At 36.0% G+C, this 21,571-nt stretch overlaps 2 protein-coding genes across 9 annotated transcripts in view; both read right to left on the bottom strand.

The window, feature by feature from the left end:
• Nucleotides 1-1,988: 1,988 nt before the first annotated feature.
• Nucleotides 1,989-4,789, bottom strand: LOC109056350 (cytochrome c oxidase subunit 7A2, mitochondrial). Of its 2 annotated transcripts, none has more exons than XM_042746832.1 (4): nt 4,646-4,789; nt 2,670-2,759; nt 2,377-2,461; nt 1,989-2,177 (listed from the first exon to the last, which is right to left on the bottom strand). In XM_042746832.1, the coding sequence occupies exons 1-4, from the start codon at nt 4,661-4,663 to the stop codon at nt 2,119-2,121; spliced, it is 252 nt and encodes an 83-aa protein (XP_042602766.1). In that variant the 5' UTR covers nt 4,664-4,789; the 3' UTR covers nt 1,989-2,118. The 2 variants fall into 2 exon arrangements, with proteins under 2 accessions (XP_042602766.1, XP_042602767.1); XM_042746833.1 differs by having other exon boundaries at nt 2,670-2,750; nt 4,646-4,765.
• Nucleotides 4,790-6,162: 1,373 nt separating this feature from the next.
• Nucleotides 6,163-21,571, bottom strand: part of LOC109056349 (filamin-A-interacting protein 1) — a 27,900-nt gene continuing 12,491 nt past the window's right edge. Inside the window, exons 2-9 of one of the 7 annotated variants that reach the window (XM_042746299.1) lie at nt 20,056-20,340; nt 18,948-19,121; nt 18,691-18,869; nt 11,629-14,407; nt 11,381-11,445; nt 10,509-10,566; nt 8,034-8,170; nt 6,163-7,619 (exon numbers count right to left, since the gene is read on the bottom strand). In XM_042746299.1, the coding sequence (XP_042602233.1) occupies nt 8,063-8,170; nt 10,509-10,566; nt 11,381-11,445; nt 11,629-14,407; nt 18,691-18,869; nt 18,948-19,121; nt 20,056-20,334 (3,642 nt within the window). In that variant the 5' untranslated portion in view covers nt 20,335-20,340 and the 3' untranslated portion in view covers nt 6,163-7,619; nt 8,034-8,062. The other 6 variants (XM_042746303.1, XM_042746300.1, XM_042746301.1 and 3 more) reach the window with 6 other exon arrangements.

The raw sequence follows: 21,571 nt of genomic DNA, 5'->3' as shown, positions 1-21,571 counted from the left end.
TTACCGTGGAATACATACTTCCTGACGACATTCTAAAGGAATCGCGAATTCTGAACTGTTTATATAGCTTTTGCGGACATATAGACGATGAAACAACTCAATTACAGTGTTAGGGTGTTGTAAATAAATGTTAAATTAATTAAACGATGATTTTTCAGGTGAGCGAACCTTTTCAAATGAAAGTCTGTCGGTCATTTTTAGAGCGCACTCTGAGGCGATTTGTCTCGTACAGAAAAAAAGGTTTTAATGTGTTCCTAGCACGGTTAACCCAACCGACAACTTAAGCAAAACAAAAAATTACACTAACGTTTTTTTTTTTGTATACAATTTCGACATGAAATACATATGTCTTAATAAATGAACAACGTTACACTTGTTTACGATGAACGATCACAACGGAAAGCGCTCGAGCGGTTGCTATGGTAACATCCTCAAGCCGACGTCACCACTTTTCGGTTCGGCCTATTTTGACGGACTTTTGTGGTTAGTTAAATTGTTAAAAACATTTTAAGTCATTTTTTTTCTCTCTCTGTGATATTGAAAAAAAAAAACAAGTGTACAGCTTGTTTCTGTGTGGACTGGACCAGCTAATAAAAAATAAAAAAATAAAAATAAATAAATAAAAATCCAAAACACAGATATTAGCAATATTAGAAAAGCTGCAAAATACACTAACATAAAACCACATATTTGGTCCAAAAACGGTGTTTTACATTTTTTTATTATTATTATTATTATTTAATTTTATTATTATTATTTATAGAAAATTTACTATCGTAGTACCGGAGCCTGTAGATCAGTTTTTCAGAGAGGCATCTCCATCTATTTGAATATGTATCCCTCTAGTGGTCAAGCCGGGTAACACACAAAGCGGATTGAGATGCTCAGCGCAACATATTCATCAAAACGCTGTTTCCCCCTCCCAAACTACACCACTGATCCAATTATAAGTCATAAAAGAAGAGTTTTCTGTTACCCATCTGATGAATAAATGTTTAGCCATTTAGAAACACATGGGTGCCAACTGAGAGTCAGGTCAGAGTTTGATTTTAAATCATGAAGTTTATTAGTTTTTACAGCTGAGTTCAGGATTGTTTTTAATTCAATCATTATCTCATAATTCCTATTGTTAGAGAGAAACATCTAACAGACCTATTCATCAACAGCAAGCTTGACATTCTAATGCTCCTTATGGATTGCTTGCAGAATTAATGATCTGTGCTTTATAGTTTTATAATCAGCATGCAATTATTTGCATGCCTGCTCCAGCTTAATTTTTTTATCGGGACACAAAGGACATATTGTTCGTAACACATGGGATGAACTTCCATATGAACTCAACTGTATAGACCACCAATGCTGAGGCTAGCTATACTGAGCTCAAACGATCAATCGTTCCTGTAAATTTAAACCTCTAGAAGGAAAACATTTCTCTGATGTATACGCATGCATTTGGAAACTATTCCATACGCCTTGAAAACACATTGTTTTGAAGTACAAAAAGGAAGTGCACATTGCTGTTTGTTTCTTGGGAACCAATGAAGACATCCAAAAAACAGTATCAAAAACATGCTGCGCCTTGAGTCACAAACACCCTTCATCAATTAACACTAACTTCAGACGGAAAAACATAGTTCAGCTGTTTGATGATGCTTTATGAGAAGAATATTATCACATAATTAAAATATTATTCACAGGAGGGGCTTACAATCAGAAGACTAACATCTAAACCACAAAGTTCTGCATACAGAAAATGGCTACTTTAGGATGCACAGTGCATTCATTTTTTTAATGGAAAATTTTCTTTTTTTTCCTTTTGATTTTGGGGGTCTTTAAAAAAATATATACACTTTGCATGAAGAAAATTAAAGTGCATTGAAATCTTTTTAAAGAGTACTAAAATAATTTACTCTATGCACTTTTATCCCTTTTCATTTTTTAAAAATCTTTTCATTGTCACTGAGTTAAAGTAAAACAATCAGGATCTGTCTGTTTATGATAGGCACAGTTTATTTAATTCAAATCACTTTGGTCCCTTTTACCTTTCACATTAAAATAAACACTGTGTGAAACGCTCATAAAGTCACATTCCCACAGAAATGAGGGCAGGAGCTGACATCAGTCCTTCTTCTGAGGGAGAGCCGCCTTTACTAGTTCATATATGACATATGCAGTTCCTAAAAATAAAAAAAAAAAGAGAGAGACACATGAATGATCAGCAATTAGAGCTTACTATGATTATTACCTCAAATAAATATCTGTGCTTGCTAAGGCATGTATTAAACATCATGTCAAATTATGCAGCTTGTACAAAAGAGAATTTGCCATATAGACATGTACTGCAGCAACGACCCACAACACCCTGCGGTAACACACCTAGCACTGTGAGACCCATAGTTGCACGGTAAAGTACAGCATCACCGACTCCTCCCTTCAGATGAACTGGCATCCCATTAGACTCCTAAATATGAAAAATAAATCAACATTTTGCACAATATAAAAAAAAAACAAACAAACGTGTGAACAAAGCAATAATATGCACTGAGCACAATACATGCCTTTAGAGAGAATGCAGATGATTAGTGAAGATATCAGGGGTGAAGAACATTAGCTTGTCATTTGATAGACTACAGAAAACACAATACATTACAGAAAAACGACATCCATACCTGAAAGAGCTTCTGTTTGTCCGGCACCTTGTTGACCAGCTGTCTGCGGACGGTGCTGGAGATCTGCCGTCTGGAAACCTGCTGCAGAGTCCCATGGACAACACAGTTTAAATATATATATAGAAAGTACTGTTTGTGAAATGCACAAACAAAATGACGAAATCTTTAAATTAGCTGATAATTCTTTGATAACATTACTTTCAAAGTTTACAGATTTCCAGTGATGTATACTATTCATTTGTATTAAATAAATTAGAAAATGTTTGTTCCAGCAGTTTAATGCATGTATTGTTTGGTCTAATTACTTTATACCATTTCATACTACCATTTAAAAGTTTAGGGTCAGTTATTATTATCTTTTATTTTATTTATCTTTTTCTTCTTCTTCTTCTTTATTTGAAAGAAGTCTCTTCTGCTCACCAAGGCTGAATTTAACCCGTTTAATCCCAAATTTTTCCTAGACATGAAAATATCCAAATGATGTGTCATAGGTAGCCCTTTGAAATTATCAATACTTTTTTTTTTTTAATCTTTTTGGAAAAGTGTGTGAAAAATTGTGTTTTATGTTTGGTCACAACTGTGACCGGTGGGATAATGTGTGACCTGAAATAACATATTTCTGCAGTCATAAAAATGGTTAGATTTTTTTTGGTTAGAATTTAGTGCAATATTTTGTCATTGCAACATTTTATTGTCATTTTCACTAGCAACTGCAACTGGATTTATATTGTATACCGAAGTCCACTGTTATCCCACCAGTCACTATTATGACCATCAACATGTTTTCTCATTCTATGACCACACTCAAAAAAACTAAATATATGTGAATGCATATATTAATACTAGACACCCTAAAGATCATGTGTACCAAAAATCTTTGTCATATATTTATGTTAAGACACTTTACTAGCCTTTAGTTTTGGAGCTTTGACCAGCCATCATCTTCTCAAGGTGCAAACAGGAAATAAGCTGCTCTGGTCATGTGACAATTTGCACTAATCATGTGAAACTGCACAGATTTAATTGAGGCCCTTTATTTTTTCCATATTTGCAGGGAATGCACTAAAACATGAGTCAGTAAGGTTTTTAGAGCTTTATAAATGAAAACCCTTTTTACGTTCACTATTGTGACCGGTGGGATTAAACGGGTTAATTGATTAAAAATGCAGTACAGTATAAACAGTAATACTGTGAAATATTATTACAATTGAAAACAATCTTTTTCTGTTTTAATTTAGTTTAAAAGGCTCTGTGATGCGCAGCTGTATTTTCAGCATCATTACTCCAGTCTTCAGTGTCACATGATCTTCAGAAATCATTCTAATATGCTGATTTGCTGTCAGTAATCTTAAAAATAAACTAAGTAACATTGACAACAGCCAAATCACGGACTTAGCTATGACAACAAAAACTGATCAAACAGAGAAGCCTATTATAATATACGTGAATCCCAGATCTGATACCAAAATCCCACTTGTTTTTCCCTTCTCCAGTCTGAACCTTTATCTTCATTTACTACCACTTTTCATCTGTCATGCTCACATACCCCAGAAAACACTCGTGCACTTAAAAATGTCAATGTCATTCATTAGATCAAATGTTTGTTTCCAAATTCCAAACACTCCAAAACCCGCAGTGTTTACTTACGTGAACAGAAAGAGGAAATATAAATCATATAAAACATTATATTACAATAAACAGCCCTTAAATGAACAAAAACACCAGCAGAAAACACTGTAGAACTAAACCATTTAAAAAAAAAACTTCTTGAAATGTATGATCATCGTCATGATTTCATTGATTGTGGACGTGCAGAACGTCAAACTCCTCATGACTCCCGCGTCTCACTTCCCTCAAACACCCAGATTAATAACCGTAACATCGGATGTGAAAACAAAGCTAACGCATGTTGAATGGTTTATAAACTACCGTGCATTTTCAATCTTAAACCGAAACAGAACAGTTTTAATAATTACCAGAAAGTGGCGAAACATTTTCAGTGTGAGTGAATGAAGTCACGAGACAGAGAGAGAAAAAACCGAAGCAGCGTACAGAGAAACGTCTCCACCTGCTGTTCAGGAGAGAAACTGCCCGGATGTTCCAGTAGCCCCTCACTGCAGAACTCAAGGTCCACTCAGATGTTCTCGTGTGGTCAGACACTGATAAAACACAAGTCACATGCAGAAATGCCACATGCTGAAAATACAAATCATAATGCTCGAGGGAAATTAGCAGCTAGCGAGGGCGCAGGTTTGATTTTGACATTGGCGGGGACAGACCAAAGCTCTGTTCTTCCTAAAGCAATCAAAACTGTATATTAATCCTAAATGTCCTCTTAAGGTGTAATTCTATTACTTTTTTTGTTAATCTGGCAACACATCCCTTAAGAAAATTAACCATGGTTAAATATATATATCCGTTCGAAAGTTTGGGGTCAGTAAGACTTGTAATGTTTTTTTTAAAAAGTCTCTTATGCTCATCAGGCCTGCATTTATTTGATCAAAAATACAGAAAAAAAACAGTAATCTGCCAAAATGTTATTACAATATGAAATAATGTTTTCTATTTTAATATCCTAAATATCCTATTTTAAAATAAAATAGAAATCTTTTCTAACAATATAAATCTTTTCTATCACTTCTTATCAATTTAACACATCCTTACTGAATGAAAGTTTTAATTTCTTTCATAAAAAGAAAGAATAAAAATTTACTGACCCCCAAACTTTTGAATGGTAGTGTATATTGTTAAAAAAGGTTTCTATTTTAAATAAATGCTGTTCTTTTTAACTTTTTATTCATCAAAGAATCCTGAAAAAAAAAGTATCACAGCTTCAAAAAAATATTTGGCTGTTGCAAACATTGATAATTCTAATAATAAATCAGCATATTAGAATGATTTCTGAAGGATCATGTGACACTTTATACTGGAGTCATGATGCTGGAAATTCAGCTTTGCATCACAGATATAAATTATATTTTAAAGGATATTTAAATAGAAACCATTATTTTACATTCTAATAACATTTTGCAAGATTACAGTTTTTTTTTAATATATATACATACAAATAAACAACACCATGGTTACTATAGTTAATTCATGGTAACCACAATTTAACCATTAATCACAGATACACAGATACACAGATACACCGATAGATAGATAGATAGATAGATAGATAGATACTGTAGATGGATAGATGGATAGATAGATAGATAGATAGATAGATAGATAGATGGATAGATATATAGATAGATAGATAGATAGATAGATAGAGAGAGATAGATAGATAGATAGATGATAGATAGATAGATAGATAGATAGATATATAGATAGATGGATAGATAGATAGCCATTAATGAAGATAGCATGCATTAAAACTGTTTGCACTAGCTACATTTCACACAAACTACAATCCCACCCAAAAACTTAAAAATCCCTAAACTTTAAAAGTTTGTGGTGCAGATTATAACACTTCCAGTGGACCAGAAAGTCATGAGCATCATAAATGTGTTTATTGGGTGAATTTCTCGTTTTATATGCAGGACAGACACACACTTCAGTTCAGTGAGCTCATACTGCATTCACAGAGGTCATATGCTATAAATGAAATGAAATACAGTTGTTGGTTATAAGGACTTTGTGGATTACAATTCTGTGCGGTGATAAATACTTTTATTCTTAACTAAACATACAGTATCATGCACCTTTTCCCCAACTGACTCTCTCTCATTCTTTTAACACTTCAATGCCACCGTTAAATTCTAGCAGAGACTGATAAATAATGATCAATAAACTGCTCTCGGCAGTATGACACTATAACCAGTCGTTTCCAAAGCAAACAATGTAACGTTAGACCAGCGCTTAAAACAACATGAACTTGCTCACACAACCCAATTTATGCATAATGCAACACATTTCCAGGTGAAACAGAATATTTAACAAGAAAAAAAAATTACAAATGTCAAACTTATGAATCGTTTGCAATAGGACCAGGAACGTGTGCACCTTGTGCTGTGCTGAAAATCCCTAATTTGGTGTTTCTGGTCAAAAAAATAAATAAAAAATTGCTTGTAAATCTCTTATTATTTTATATTATCACTAAATCTCTGATTCAGTCTTTCGGTCAGCTATTCTCTTTTGGTATTTCAATTAGAACAGGTTTTGTATTTCTTTTTGGAACTGATTGATAGATCATAGGCCTTACTGATTTGAGCTCATTTTTAAATGAAAAAAGAATTATATGTGGATAATTTTGTCAGTGTTTACACAAAAACTTTACTCAGGTGCATGAGGCCTACGATCAGTCAGTTCCAAAAAGAAATTCAAAACCTGTTCTAATTGAAAGAAAACAAGTTAATAAAGACTGCATCAAGTTAAGAAAGATTTGGTAATAATATAGCATAAGAAATTTATAAGCAATGTTTTGTTTTCAAACTTTTTTAGGGGATCCTAAGGAAGTTCGAAAATGATTAAAATTCTTTGGGAAGTTGTTATGCCCAGTGTGAGTAAAGTCAGAAAGTTTTAGCCCAATGTGATTAAATTAATTTAGCATTTCAGGAAAAAAGAAAATCCAAAATCACCCAAACACAACATGAAATTAAATGGGGTGAATTTTGATTTTCTCAAAGTACATGTAAAAAACATCCTATGTCAGTTTCTCTTCTTCTCACATGCTGCAACTTTTCATGTTCTACGATTTTCATCTCTTTCTTTACTCTCTGGCATCCAGGGTCTCGAATCACTGGTATAATCTGTATGCATATATGGTGCATTACTACTACAGATCCTTGTGCTTGAACCGGCTTTGACAGGTTCGCCCCTCGCTCGATTTATTGGTGCATGTGGATGCAGGGCGGATGTAGACCTCTCAGTCAGGCATACTGTGTTATGGACCGGATTTGAAACTGCCTCAGCGCGGCTCTCGATTCACTTGGAGCACAACATTCTCTGTGGATGAAAACAGGGAAAGTGAACTTGCTGAGAAAACACTGCAATCATCCGAAACCCACAGCTTACTGCATGGAACGAATCAGTTTCACATTCATGTTGAGCGCTTTTGAGCAGCCAAGTTCATGGATGGTGAAAATATCAGAGCAATTTTACGATCATTTTCTGGGAATCGCAACGCGCCGTTGAATCCAGCGAGCTTTATCTCACGAGTGAGGTCATCAGCGAGCTGCCAAAGCCTGTTATTGTGCATGCATGGATGGATTAGAAAATGAACACTGTCAGTTTGTCAGCTGCGGTGAAAAAGGAATTAATTGATTTAAAAAGCCCTTCACAGTGACACACAAAACTCATGAGAAAGACAAAAGCTTTAAAGTTCACCTAAAAATCAAAACGTTGTCTTTGTTTACTCACCCTCATGTCCTTCCAAACCCATTTGACTTTCATTCTTCTGTTGAAAGATGAATTGAAAGCACATTTGAACGTGATTTGAGAGCTTTTTGGAGCTCGACAGCACCAGGCCTCAGATGAAAAAGATCATTCTGGACCTTCTGCAAAACATCACGGAGGAAAGAAGGTCACACGGCATGAGGGGGGAGTAAATGATGACATAATTTTCGTTTTTGGGCAAAGGGTTCCTTTAATGCTAAACAGATCAATTAAAAGCCCTGTCTTTATTTGTGTAATTGCCCAGTTTGTATCAGGCAGAAGGACACAATCAGGATGTTAAACGGGACTCCAGATCTCCAGCTGTTGTTCCTTATTTCTCATAACAGCGTTCTCTGGCTCCCAGATGGCCTGGATAGAGCACTAAACTCTGATCGCACAGTAACATCACCAGAAGAACACTACACAGAGATTTCTTAAACGAGTAGTTTACCTAAAAAAGAAAATTTGCTGAAAATCTATTCACCCTGCAGGCCATCCAAGATGTAGATGAGTTTGTATCTTCATCAGATTTGGAGAAATGCAGAATTTCATCACTTGCTCACCAATGCTGCTCAGCAGTGAATGGGTGCCGTCAGAATGAGAGTCCAAACGGCTGATAAAAACATCACAATAATCAACACCACTCCAGTCCTTCAGTTAACATCTTGTGAAGTGAAAAGCTGCATGTTTAAAAAAGAAACAAATCCATCAAGATGGTTTTATCTTCAAACTGTTGTTTCCAACTAAAATACGAGTCCTTTACCCATAACATTGTTTCTCCAGCAAAGTCATCTGAATCAGAAGAGAAATATGCAACGATTTTCAAGCAAAAACAGTCCAAAATGGTTCTAAACAAATTTGTGGGTATAGATTTTGATATGTGAGACAACAGAGGATGGGCTTTTCACTGATGGAAGCAATATGGATTATAAAGCAACGGTTTTAGTTAAAATGCCTAAATGATTGATTTTTGTCCTACAAATATACAGCTTTTGGCTTCACAAGACATTAATTAATGGACTGGAGTGGTGTGGATTATTGTGATGTTTTATCAGACTCTCATTCTGACGGCACCCATTCACTGCAGAGGATCCATTGGTGAGCAAGTGATGAGATGCTAAATTTCTCCAAATCTGTTCCCATGAAGAAACAAACTCCTCTACATCTTGGATGGCCTGGGGGTGAGTAGATTTTCAGTAAGCTTTCATTTTTGGGTGAACAATTCCTTTAACATGCTAAAAAATGAACTGAACATTTTCTAAGTAAAGTAAAGGGCACTAAACTTGCTTAGTATCTTTTTTCCTTTGCAATACAAGTCACAGATGTGTGTCAAAACCTTCATTGTAGAAATATTCTGGGTTCAATTCAGGTTAAATCTGTAAAATAAATGTTGTTTACCAATATTTTAGACCCTTCCTCTCAGTTAAAACCAAAGTAAAAACCATGTTTACAGTAATGGACTTCTATGGGGCGAGACATTTGGTAAAGTTTAGAAGCAGAAATGTGATGCTTGTATTTATAAATATTTATATCAACTGTTCCGTACAAAACAAAAGTGTCATTGAACAAAATTGATTCAAAATGTGTTACTGAATTGCAAGGAAACAAAAGGCATTGATATAATTTTAGGAATAATATCAAATTCCTACACTGTCAGAATATTTAATCTTCAAAATGGGTGAATCATGAATATCAGTTTATCCACTGAACATGCTTAAACAAATGTCAATATGGTTTAAAATGTTATTCACAATTTATGGAGGTTTCCTGACCTTAGTTCAATGCCCTTATACTGTACATAGGTACACAGAACATAATAAAACATAATAATAATAATATTTCTTCCTAGCATTCCCTATCGAATACCAATATATAAAGAATCAATAAACCCAAAATAAAAAAATAAAAAAATGTTCTATGTATTCTGAATACAGAAAAATATTTATTAAGTGGAATCACAAAATTCATTCAGTGACATTTAATACAATACATTTCCACCCCCCTGGAAACCTCCACAAGCAGTTTTACAGAATAAAACCTTAGTGAAATGGTAATGGAAAAATAAATACTAAAAGAAATGGTGAAGGGTTAGTTAAAATGTTTTAGCACCAAACACACATGCACACATTCCAGCTGTCTGAGTTCCAATTATAAATGTTTGTACAATTCATAAAGGCTGATTTGACATACAGTATTTACAATATTGTTTCTCAATCTAGAAATGGAGGCCCCAGTGCCAATGATTGCTCTGTTTTACATCGCAACACTTTTGTTCAGATTTCATTCAGTTCTGAAGTGTTTAGATTAAATTCCAGTGCCACATTAACATGAGTTAATCTCAGCTCTTTCCTCTGGCTCCAGCTGCAGAGCTGTAAACTGCAGATTTCCTCAGTTCAATTTTCATAGACTGGCTCTCAGAGCGTGACGCCGTGGGCAAGACCGCTTTCCCTGTTTTCATACCTTTTGACATGGGGATTCGTGTTGCTGCGGAGCGAGATGACTGCACATCCGTTCCGTGCTGAAAAAAAGGCAAAGGCAAATATGAGATCACATTTAGAGAGTGTTAATTTTTTTATTAACCACGTGTTTGTCATAGTAAGTGCATTTTGTGTTTGCATTTATGCAGACTAATTCTGTGTTTCTGAAAAGGAAAGTTTTTAACCTGTTTATAAAGGCATTAAATTGTCATTTATTTATGAAAAAAAAGCTTAAAGCAATATGAAATATAATTAAAAGAAATATATAGTTTAATATAATAAAATAAATAGGGTAGCCATTCATAAAAGTAAATATTTTATCCCGAAATGTTATTGTCTTTACAAAGTATAATCTTTTTTTTTTTTAATTATTCATTTATATTTTTATACTAATAAATACAATAAAATTAACTAATATATATATATATATATATATATATATATATTATATATAATTATAATATATATATATATATATATATATATATATATATATATATATATATTAATAGAAGGAATTTAATTTATATTCTTTAACTAATTTTTTCCCCTAATATTACAAACTGTTTAATATTCGCAAATGTAAAATGCAATATTTTATTATGCTGACAACTATTCTTTACAGTTGGTGCTTGATTTAGTAGGTTTTGGTAGGCAAGGATAGAAAGGTTATAGCCATGGTCTGGTCACACATTATTCGATTTTATAACAGGTTAAACGTGAGGGGACTGGTCAGTTTGTGCCACTGTTTAAAGGATTTGCTTGACAAGCTTTCTTGGGTGACAAGCACATCAGTACATTCCAGTGTTAGTTAGCACTAATGGATAGGGAGATCGAATTTGATTTGATCGATACCTTGAAAGAGAGCTATCTAGGGAGCAGACACCCCCTGATATCATTTTGAAACATTTCAGAAGCAACTGAAATATAAAAGATTGAATATGATCATTTTGTTTTAGGGACAAAATCACAAAGTATTAATTGTTAAATGACTATTCTTGTTGTCATTTGATGGCATATATGCACACTCACTTTTCTATCACAACATTCCGCATTTTCTAAAATCCAAACAGAAGGACAAACGCAGTGAATCTGGTACTCACCACAGATTGAGTAGACCTGGATGGGGCCGAGGTGATGGGGGTTATTGTGATGCTGCTGGTCATCTTGCCTTGGATCATGTTTCCAACATTAGCTGACGTCTGTCTGGGAGAGCGCAGAACTGTCCCTGTTGGCATCTCTCTGCTGTCTGAACTTACACCATTAGGCCAAACCATAACCGAGCCACTTCTGTCATCCTGAGGTTTCTTGAACCCTGGTGACCCCAGGTGGATGTGGATCTTGTTGTCCTCTGTGGTTATAATATTGGAGTTGTATTTCCGGATGGGCGTTGGAACCGTCTGCTTTTCAGGGGTCAACTTGAACACGGCCCTGCCAATGGTCATCTCATGGGGTTCTGGGGAGATGGATGTCTGGGAGACTGGAGTTGCGCTAATGGTTATGATGGACAGAGGAGAAGCAGGATGCTCCGAGTAGGAGCCTTTACCCTTCTCTGGAGATTTAGCTCTGGAGATGGCCGTTATAGTGACTGGAGATTTTGTCCGTTCAGCTGGCCCTTCATTGGTTTTGGACTTTGGCAGCATAGAAGTAGGAACGATTGTTATGCGTGGTTTCTGGAGTCCAAGAGTTGGGATGATGGTGGTACTGGAGAAGAAGTCCTCAGCACATGGACTGGTGATCTCCAACTTGGCAGTGCTGCTCTGATGGTCTGGAGTCACCTTAATATGAAGGGGCTGACCGGGTTTCTGAGACATGGTTAGTTCTGGTGATGTCCGTGATGTAGTCCCATTGACCTCATGGGTTGATGGAACTCCCTGAGTGATAGTAACCGCTTCTTTCTTCTTCATCCAAGGGTTCCAAGACTTCCTCGTCCCCAACTCTGCAGCCGCCGGCGGGTAACGGTCCAACACGTTTGGTTTCTTGAGACCTTTCTGCCTCAGATTACTCATGATGTGATTTTCCTCTAGAACAGACTTCTGGATGAACACAGCTGGAGTCTCGTCTTCGAAGTGTTCGTTCATGTCTGCGTCGGTCTGTACTGCAGTGGAAGTGAGAGGAACGTCCACAATCCTCCTTCCGTTCATGCTGGGTCTAAGGGCACGGCTGTAACGCTTCGTAGCTTCTAACTCTTTGGTTAGTTTGAGAACTTCTTGATTCATGTTTTTCTTTTTATCCTCCTCTTCGATGAACCGCTGCTGGAGAACCGTGTAGTCCACCTGAAGCTGAGATAATTGATCCTCCTTGTTCATGAGCTCATGAATCTTCTCTTTTAGAGCTTGGACATCAGCCTGAAGATCTCTCGTTTTGGCCTCCTCCATCTTGCAGCGTAGTCTCAGCTCAGCTTCTTGGCTTGCCATCTCTCCTTTTTCTATGGCCTTGTTCTTGGTGATCTGCGTCTTCATTTCCTCCAGGAGTTGGGAAAGGGCATTGGCTTTGTCTTGCTCGGTTCTGAACTTCTTCTCAAGCATGTCGTACTCGTCCTCTGTCTTCAACAAATCGCCCTCCACAACCTCAAGCTGTTTAAGTCGGTTCCTGAGTCTCTCAATCTCCATTGTGAGCTCTTTAACCTTGTTGTCCTCATCGGAATACCCAACTTTGTCTACATTATCTCTGTTTCTTGAAGATTCCCACTTAGCTTCCTCTTGCTTGTCCATTTTAGTTTGCATCTGGCACAACTTTAAACTGAGATCCTTTTGTTTCTCTTCTTCACTTGCAAGTTTAGATTTCAGGTCATCTTTCTCCTTGGTAAGAGCGGACACTTTCATCTCCATTTCGGACTTCAGTTTAAGAAGCTTCCTACTTTCCTCAATCAGCTTTTCTGTGACCTCCATGACTTTGCATTGCTCAGCTTTAAACAGTTTGTTTATCTCCTCACTTTTCTTCTCTTCCTGTTTGATTCGTTCTGCCATGTTCTTCCTCTCGTCCATTAGGATCACCGTGAATGACTTTAGTTTGGTCAAGTCGTCCTTTAAACCCATCTCAGCCTTTTCCATCCTCGATTCTGAGCACTCAAGTTCTTTGATATGGTTTTTAACTGTTTCCAGCTCACACGCCAAGCTCTTTGTCAAGGTTCTTTCTTTCTCCAGGTTGTTGTGAAGCTGGGCACATTCGGATTTGCTCACATTGAAAGCTCCCTCCAGTTTCTCCAGGTCCACCATCCTCTTCTGCAGTTTTTCAACCTCTAGTTTCAGCTCACGGCTGTGATTCTCCTCATCTTGGAGCCTCCTCTTTAGCTCCTTGCACTGCGCTTCTGTTTTCGTGATCTCCTCATCCTTGCCCTCCATTTCCAGAACTCTCTTCCGAAGGTTCTCCAGCTCAGCCATGAGGCTCGAGTTCCCACACTCCCCTCTGCTTATTTTGTCCCGCAGGTCCTGAAGGTCCTCCTCAGACTTCTGCAGCGTACGATTGGCCTCCTCCAGCTCCTCAATCCTGCGTGACATGCTGGCCAGCTTCAGACGCAGCTGTCGACTTTCAGACTCCTGCTTGGCCAGCTTGGTAGTCATCTCCTCATGTTCCTGTGAAGATTTGGAGGTCTTATGCTCTAGGTCGAACTCCAGTCTTTGGATCCTCTTACTGTCTTCTTTAGCTTTGCTGTTGATGAGCTCCAACTGCTGCTCTCTTTCATGTAGCTTCTTGCTGAGATCCTGGACCTTCTGTCTTTCCTGGTCAATCTGTTCAATGTGAAGCTGCCTTTCATCCACCAGCATCAGGGCAAATGATTTCAACTTAACCAGCTCCTCCCGAACTTTCTCAAGACGTTTGCTGTGATCCTTGTCCTTGCGAGCCTGGTATGCCTTCTCTTGCTCCAACAGTCTCTTGAGTCTGGTGAAATCAAAGAGAAAGAGGTTCAAATGGATTGATTCATATTCAAAATAAAGGTCAAATTGTACAGTCCCTTTCATTAAAGTTAATATAAAACAACAAAGAGAGAGGAAAGAGAGAGTCAACCATAGGGTATTTTATTATTGTGTGTGTGTGCCATCATATTGCCTTCTTGAAAGTGAATGAAAAACTCAGCAAAAAAAAGCTGTACAATTGTGAAGTAAGAGAACAGGAGCAAGCATGACCATGAAAAAAGCTATGAAAAAAGGAACAGTTTCTGAATGCTTTAGTGATATTCTCTGACAGTTGTTACTGAACATTTCATGCTTGCATGATCACAGAATCGAAACAGCTCACGGGCAGCTTGGCACGTCAACAGTAATAAGTTCCCACCTGGCAAAAAGTCTACAAGCACACCACAACAGAGGAATCTGTGCCAACAAGGGAACTTGAAGAAAAGTCTATGATGCTGGTGAATGTTTACACTGATCTAGCTCTGCGGGAGTCTCTCTGTCGAAAGGACCATGTCCTTTGCGAAATAAGTGCCAGACACTGAGTTTGCAGCATATTTCCTTCGTTATTCCATAATCTAATTTCCTAACCATGCGCTTTAACAGCAGTTAGACACTATAATATATCCAAAGAGATCCATGTAGGAATACTGTCAGCCTATTTGCATTTATTTCAAACTCACCATCTAGCTGGGAAGGAGTCCAGGTAGGTCCATGTCTAACATGTTTTTGAAGTTACTCTGCTCAAAGCATCACTGAACGGTTCTCTGCATTAACCATTAAATTCCAACCATGTCATGAGCGGAGTGAAAGGTGAATGTTGTGTGAAACTGCATTGCCCCACTTGCTGGTGAAATCATAGTAGCTGTCCTGCCCTTGTTTGGGCAAAGGAGGCGGAGCCATTAGAGAGCTTTTCACGCACTCTTTTCTCAGCTTTCCTCTCTTATTCTCTTCCCTGAGATTGAAGTCTGGATATTGTTTTAGGAAACAGTCAATTAGAGCCGTGGTCAATGCACTAAACCCTCTGTATCATTTCAAGGGTTCCCTTTCCATCTCATATAAACTATAAAATGACCCAATTACTTCCTTTCTCACATGCAACCAAAGTTCCCATGGGAACAGACAACAATGCAAGGGAAAAGCTTTGTTTTGTAAGAGAACAATGTCGCACTTTTGGGTCAGATGAAGCCCTGTCACTCCGAAATGCAACAAGAATGCAAATCTGAGACAGTAAATAAATGAATAAATAAAAAGGGAAAATGAAATATGTTATTACTCATCAAATAATAATAATTTCATTATTGCCCATAATTTGCTCATACTGGCAAAGGTTTAAGACAACAGCTGGGAAAATCTACTGAAATCATCAGATCCACTGTGACATGTGCACCGAGAGACTTATAAATCATAAATCATGTGAATGGTGATAGAATGACATCATTTTTTGGTGTCTAGTATAAATGTGCTTGTGATTTAAATTACAGCCTGAATATCAAGATCACATGAAACTTCCAGATGTAATTTTAATTGGTGATGGTTACTAACATACCTACAGTGAGAACGAAACTTTGATGTGCAACTCCAGACACAAATGATGTGCTATTGCTTCGAGCAATCAGACGTTCAATTTTCCTGGAGGATGATTAAACGGGTGAGAAAAATCCCCTAAATGTGTAAATTGGATTCCAACTTTTTAAAAGACCTTAACAACCACCTAGCAACAATCTAGAAAACCATAGCAAACACAAAACACACCCTTTTCTATGCCCTTTTTTTGTAAGATTTGTTACAAATGCTGGATTTTATATTGCTGTAAACATGAAGCGGCATTTGCTATGCATTTTACTTCTATAATTTGACATTTCCGAGTTAAACTGAATAGTAGAACAGTAGGCACTTGATTGTATCCATCAGGAATTATACATAACTCCTTATATATATATATATCAAAAGTTATATATATATATAGATATATATATATATATCAAAAGTTTAGGATCAGTAAGATTTTTTATTTTTTTGAAAGAAGTCTCTTATGCTCATCAAGGCTGCATTTATTTGATCGAAAACACAGAAAAAAACAGTCATATTTTGAAATATTATTGCAATTTAAAATAATGTTTTTCAATTTTAATATACTTATTTTAATTTACTATATAATTGATTTTTGTGATGCAAAGCTAAATTTTCAGCACCATTACTCCAGTCTTCAGTGTCATGATCCTTCAGAAATCATTCTGATATGCTGATTTATTATCAATGTTAGAAATGCGTAATATTTTTTGGAATCTGTGATACTTTGTTTCAGGATTCTTTGATTAGTAAAAATTAAGCATTTATTCAAAATAGACATTTTTGAAACAATATCGTTCAAAGGTTTGCCTCAGTGCATTGTTTTTTATTTTTATTCATTGGGAATATGTTAAATTGGTAAAAAGCAATAATATAAAGCCTTATATTGAGAGAAAAAAAAAATCTATAGCAGTTCTATCTAACTTTTTATTCATTGAAGAATAAAATATCACAGGTTCCAAAAAGGTTCATTCAGTTTACAATAAAGGAATATGTATATGTATTTTTGATTCCATGTTGACTTCATGAAACACAACACACTTGTTGATGGTAGAAGCATTAGTATCTGTCTTTCACTGACCTATATGTCAATCAAAGAACAAAACTAGTTGTCCTCATCAGATTACAGTCTTTCTTGAATGTGGGACTTCAATAGGAAAAACAGCAAGTGTAAATGTCATGTGAAAGAGAGAGGGGTAATTTGAGGAGGAATGGCATTGCGGAAGCTTCTAGAAGCTCAACACACAGCAGTTTTATATTCCTGGCGGGATTCCCCGTCATCGCCCAGCGCTTGTTCCCAGGTGGCACGGCGCTGGCGTGACCTCACCTGCTATGAATCTCTGAAATGAGAGAATTATGGAGGAATGTGCAAACACACGCAGGCTGGAGATGAGCGTGATAAGTGGAAGGAAGGAGTGCGACTGAACGGTGCCACTGCAACAAACTACACATAGTGTTTTTGAAGATTTGCCATGACTTTTTTTTTTTTTTTTTTTTTGACAAATCCATTTTAGCTCCATTTTAAAATTGCAGTACAAGAAAAATGAAAAATAAAAAAACATTCAATCTATATTTATACTATATTTACAGTCTTTCAAAATGCATGTGTAGAGCACCATAGAGTCCATCACAAATTTTCATTTGGAGACAACAGAGCATATTCCAGGTTAATTCAATTCAACACTTTTTTATTAAGAAGTTTTGAGCTAAAAAGTCAAGTTGAGGGTGGTAAATGGGAAGTCAGGGGACCGTGACTGTGGTGGACCACTATAGGGGTCTTATCAGAATATGAATGATCTCATTGTCTGTCAGGAATTGTTTGGAGTTTGCAGTTATGAGTCACCTGATTTTCCAAAGATAAATATATTGTTTAATAAATAATTTGAAAGTAGCATATGAGAGCTTTTCATAATATTAAATCAGAAAAACATACACTACCATCCAAAAGCTTGGGGCTCTGTTGATTTTAATTTTTTTAAATAAATACTTTTATTCAGCACCAATTTTCACTTAGAAATTGCTTGTAAATTTCACAATTACAAAGAAATTGCACATATCACATAAATGAAATTTTGAAGTAGAAAATATGAAATAGTATTTTCTTGTAAAACACACCGCAATAAACTTAGCAACGTTTGAAAAATCATTTTGTACAGTGTAGAAAATCACCTTTTAAAAACTTAAGTGATTTTTTGAATCAACTGTCAAACACGATACCATTAAAAATAAAAATCTCAATTATTATTTTTAATCTTGTTATTGTGTAATTTAACCATTTCAGGTAAGGATTATTATATTTCATTAAAACTAAATTCATTAAAATATATAGATCTTGATACTTTAAATAAAAGAAACATTAGCTAATATAGAATAACATTTAATTTATCGTGCATTAAAAAAAATGTAATAAAACTTAAATAAAAACAACATTAACCTTTAAAAAAAAAATTATACAAAATTACTAAAAATGTTGAATGAAAATAAAAAACTCAAAATACTAATAAAAAATACAATAGAATCTAAATGTTACTAAACTAACTGTTTCCAACTTTGTAAAGTCATGCTTCATTATATCCCTTTAAGAAAATGATCCTTGCATTTTTTCCACTTCATGAGCACATTTACTGAAAATCATGCGCACTGTTGACTGAAATGTCTGATTTATTCCTGTGGGATGTTGTGTAAAGCTTGTCTCCTCACCTCTCTCTCTCCTGCTCCAGCAGGTTGGTGAAATCATCGCTTTTGTTCATGAAGTCGACGTGTTTGCGCTTTTCGCTGTCCAGTTCGGTGACGGTGCGTCGGTGGCATTTCTCAGCTAAGAGCAGCTGCTCTAACATACGTCTGTACGTCTCACGCTGCTTCTCCTCCAAACGGTCCAGCTTTAGAGACAGAATGATTATCGCCATCATAAACTGTAAATTCAGGTTTAGAGATTAATAAGGCAGTGTTCCTCTCACCTCTAGCATAGGGATCTCATAGACGTCGTCTCTAATCAAGTCTCCGCTGGTCATCAGACTGTCTCTCTGCAGAGCTTGAAGAGGTTTGACTGGAACCGCAGATCCGTAATGAGCCTCCAGAACTTCAGGTCGTGTTCTCCCAGACTGCAGCATGTGGATAATGTCTTCACGGGCCTAAAGCATACGGTGTTTATCATATTCAGATGTCATGGTATTACTGTGAAACATGGTATGTTTTAAGAATATATACTACAATGAAAAAAATTTGATGTTGAAATAGTTTTCTACACCTTCTAACAATTGCAAAGAACATTGTAACACATTGAATTAAACTAAATTCTAAATATTTTCTTGTAAAACAATCACCAACAATCTTATCAATCAATAATTGTCAATCAGTAATAACGTAAATACATTTTTACAGTGTAAACTTACAAACATGCCTAAGCATTTGTTGTTTGCTGAATCAATCTGTTTAAAAACATGATAAAAATTAACTGGTTTTAATAAAAAATAATAATTAAAAAAAAATCCTGATGAAGTCATGCGACCGAAACGTCGACAATAAAAAAATAATTTGATATTTTTTTTTTTGCATAGATAGTGTGCGGGAGTTGTTTTTTTGCTTTTTAATAAAAAAAAATGACAATAATGTAAATATTTGAGAGGATTTTTTTCAAGGTTTTGCATTGAGCACCAGCAGGAGGCGCTGTATGCTTCCATAAAACCTAAACATTAACAACCGTAAGACACTGGCTATGTAAAGACCATCACACTATCATACTTCTTTTACAATTTTCTCACTAAATCATATGTATACTGTTTACATTTCTGTATGCACAGAAAAATGATTGGTAAAATGGGTTGGTAAAATTAAATTTTTTTTAAAGTCTCTTCTGGTCACCAAGTCAACCACTGTTTATATATTACTCCAGTCTTCAGTGTCACATGATGAAAATGCTATTTCAGTCTTTCACGTTTAATTCAATGTACTACTTGCCATTTCTGTGTAATTATTTGTGAAATTTACTAGCAATTTCCGAGAGAAAATTGTTTTAAAGAAAGTCCTATATCAAAATTTTCTTGTCAGCATGCAGGGAAACCTCACCTGAACCTCTCCCTCCATGACTCCCAGCAGATGGATGAGATCTTCTTTGGAGAGGTCCATCAGTGCGGCTCTCCTCTGCTGCATCTCGCCGGGCTTCTGAGGCTTTTGCAAAGTCCCAGAAACAGCCTTCTCCTCACTGCTGTCTTTTTCCTCCCGAGCTTTGCTTTTCTTCTTCATCAGCTCTTGTTTGCTTCTCTCTTTCTCAGTGCTGTGGATTTTCACGAGCGGCTTCAATGGTCTGTTCTCTGGCCCCTCCATATCGCTGCTCCTGGACCTCATCTTCACCTGCAGGTGCAAACAAATCCACAGATACTCCAGAGACAATCTCCTGAAAATATCACACAGTTAGAACAATAAAACATCTAATAGCTTTCAGCACACCGCAAGGTGTTCTTCCTCTGTATTTGTGTTTTACTTTCTAGTACAAATATCTACACATTCCTAAAACAAGATACATTTATTTGAGAAGTAAAATAACTCTGCCAACTGGTTAAGAAAAATAGGTTTACCTTAGAATTAATTAGATTTTTAAGACCCCATTGGCACATTCAAGATATAGATGTTTTTTTTTTTTTCATCAGAACATAGTAGGAGAAACTGATGATCTGCAGTGAATGGGTGCCGTCAGATAAAACAGCTGATAAAAACTTCACAATAATCCACAAGTAATCCGCACCACTCCAGTCCATCAGTTAACATCATGTGGAGTGAAAAGCTGCATGTTTGTAAGAAACAAATCCATCAAGACATTTTAACTTTAAACCATTTCTTCTGGACAAAATATGAGTCCATAATCCAAACACCCAGTGAAAAAGTCCATCTCCTGTTCTCTCTCACATCAAAATCCACCCACATGTTTGTCTAGAATGGTTTTTGCATGTAAACGGTGCTTCATCTGTTTTCTTCTCCAGACAACTTTTTCACTGGAGGTGAAAGTGTTATGGATTATGGACTATATTTTAGCTGGAATCAATGGTTTGAAAATGATGGATTTGTTTCTTCTCAAACAAACTGTTAACTGATGAACTGGAGTGGTGTGTATTAGTTGTGGATTATTGTGATGTTTTTATCAGCTGTTTGGACTCTCATTCTGACGGCACCCATTCACTGCAGAGCTTCCACTGGTGAGCAAGTGATGCAATGCTACATTTCTGTTCAGATGAAGAAACAAACTCTTCTAAAATGGACTGAGGATGAGTAAATGTTCAGCAAATGTTTATTTTGGGGTGAAGTAGTCCTTTATGTCATTTTGCATCTCAACTTAATGTATCTTGATTTAAGAATTTATAGATATTTGTACTGGGGAAAAAAAAGAAATTGATTATTTAGTTATTTGCAAGTGCAACTGTACAATATATAATGGATTTACATTGTCAAGGTACTTGCAATGATATATGTCTAAATCATGCAATTGCCAGGTTTTATAGTAATTTAACACCTTTTTTACAGTGTATGTTTCAATGAAGTAAAAATCAATCACTAGTGGACCCTTTTCACAAGACTCTCATATCAAATG

The sequence above is a fragment of the Cyprinus carpio genome, chromosome B20, assembly GCF_018340385.1.
Source record: "Cyprinus carpio isolate SPL01 chromosome B20, ASM1834038v1, whole genome shotgun sequence".
Lineage (NCBI taxonomy): Eukaryota > Metazoa > Chordata > Actinopteri > Cypriniformes > Cyprinidae > Cyprinus > Cyprinus carpio.
The sequence above is the reverse complement of the archived record's forward strand: the minus strand, read 5'-3'. Positions and strand labels throughout refer to the sequence as shown.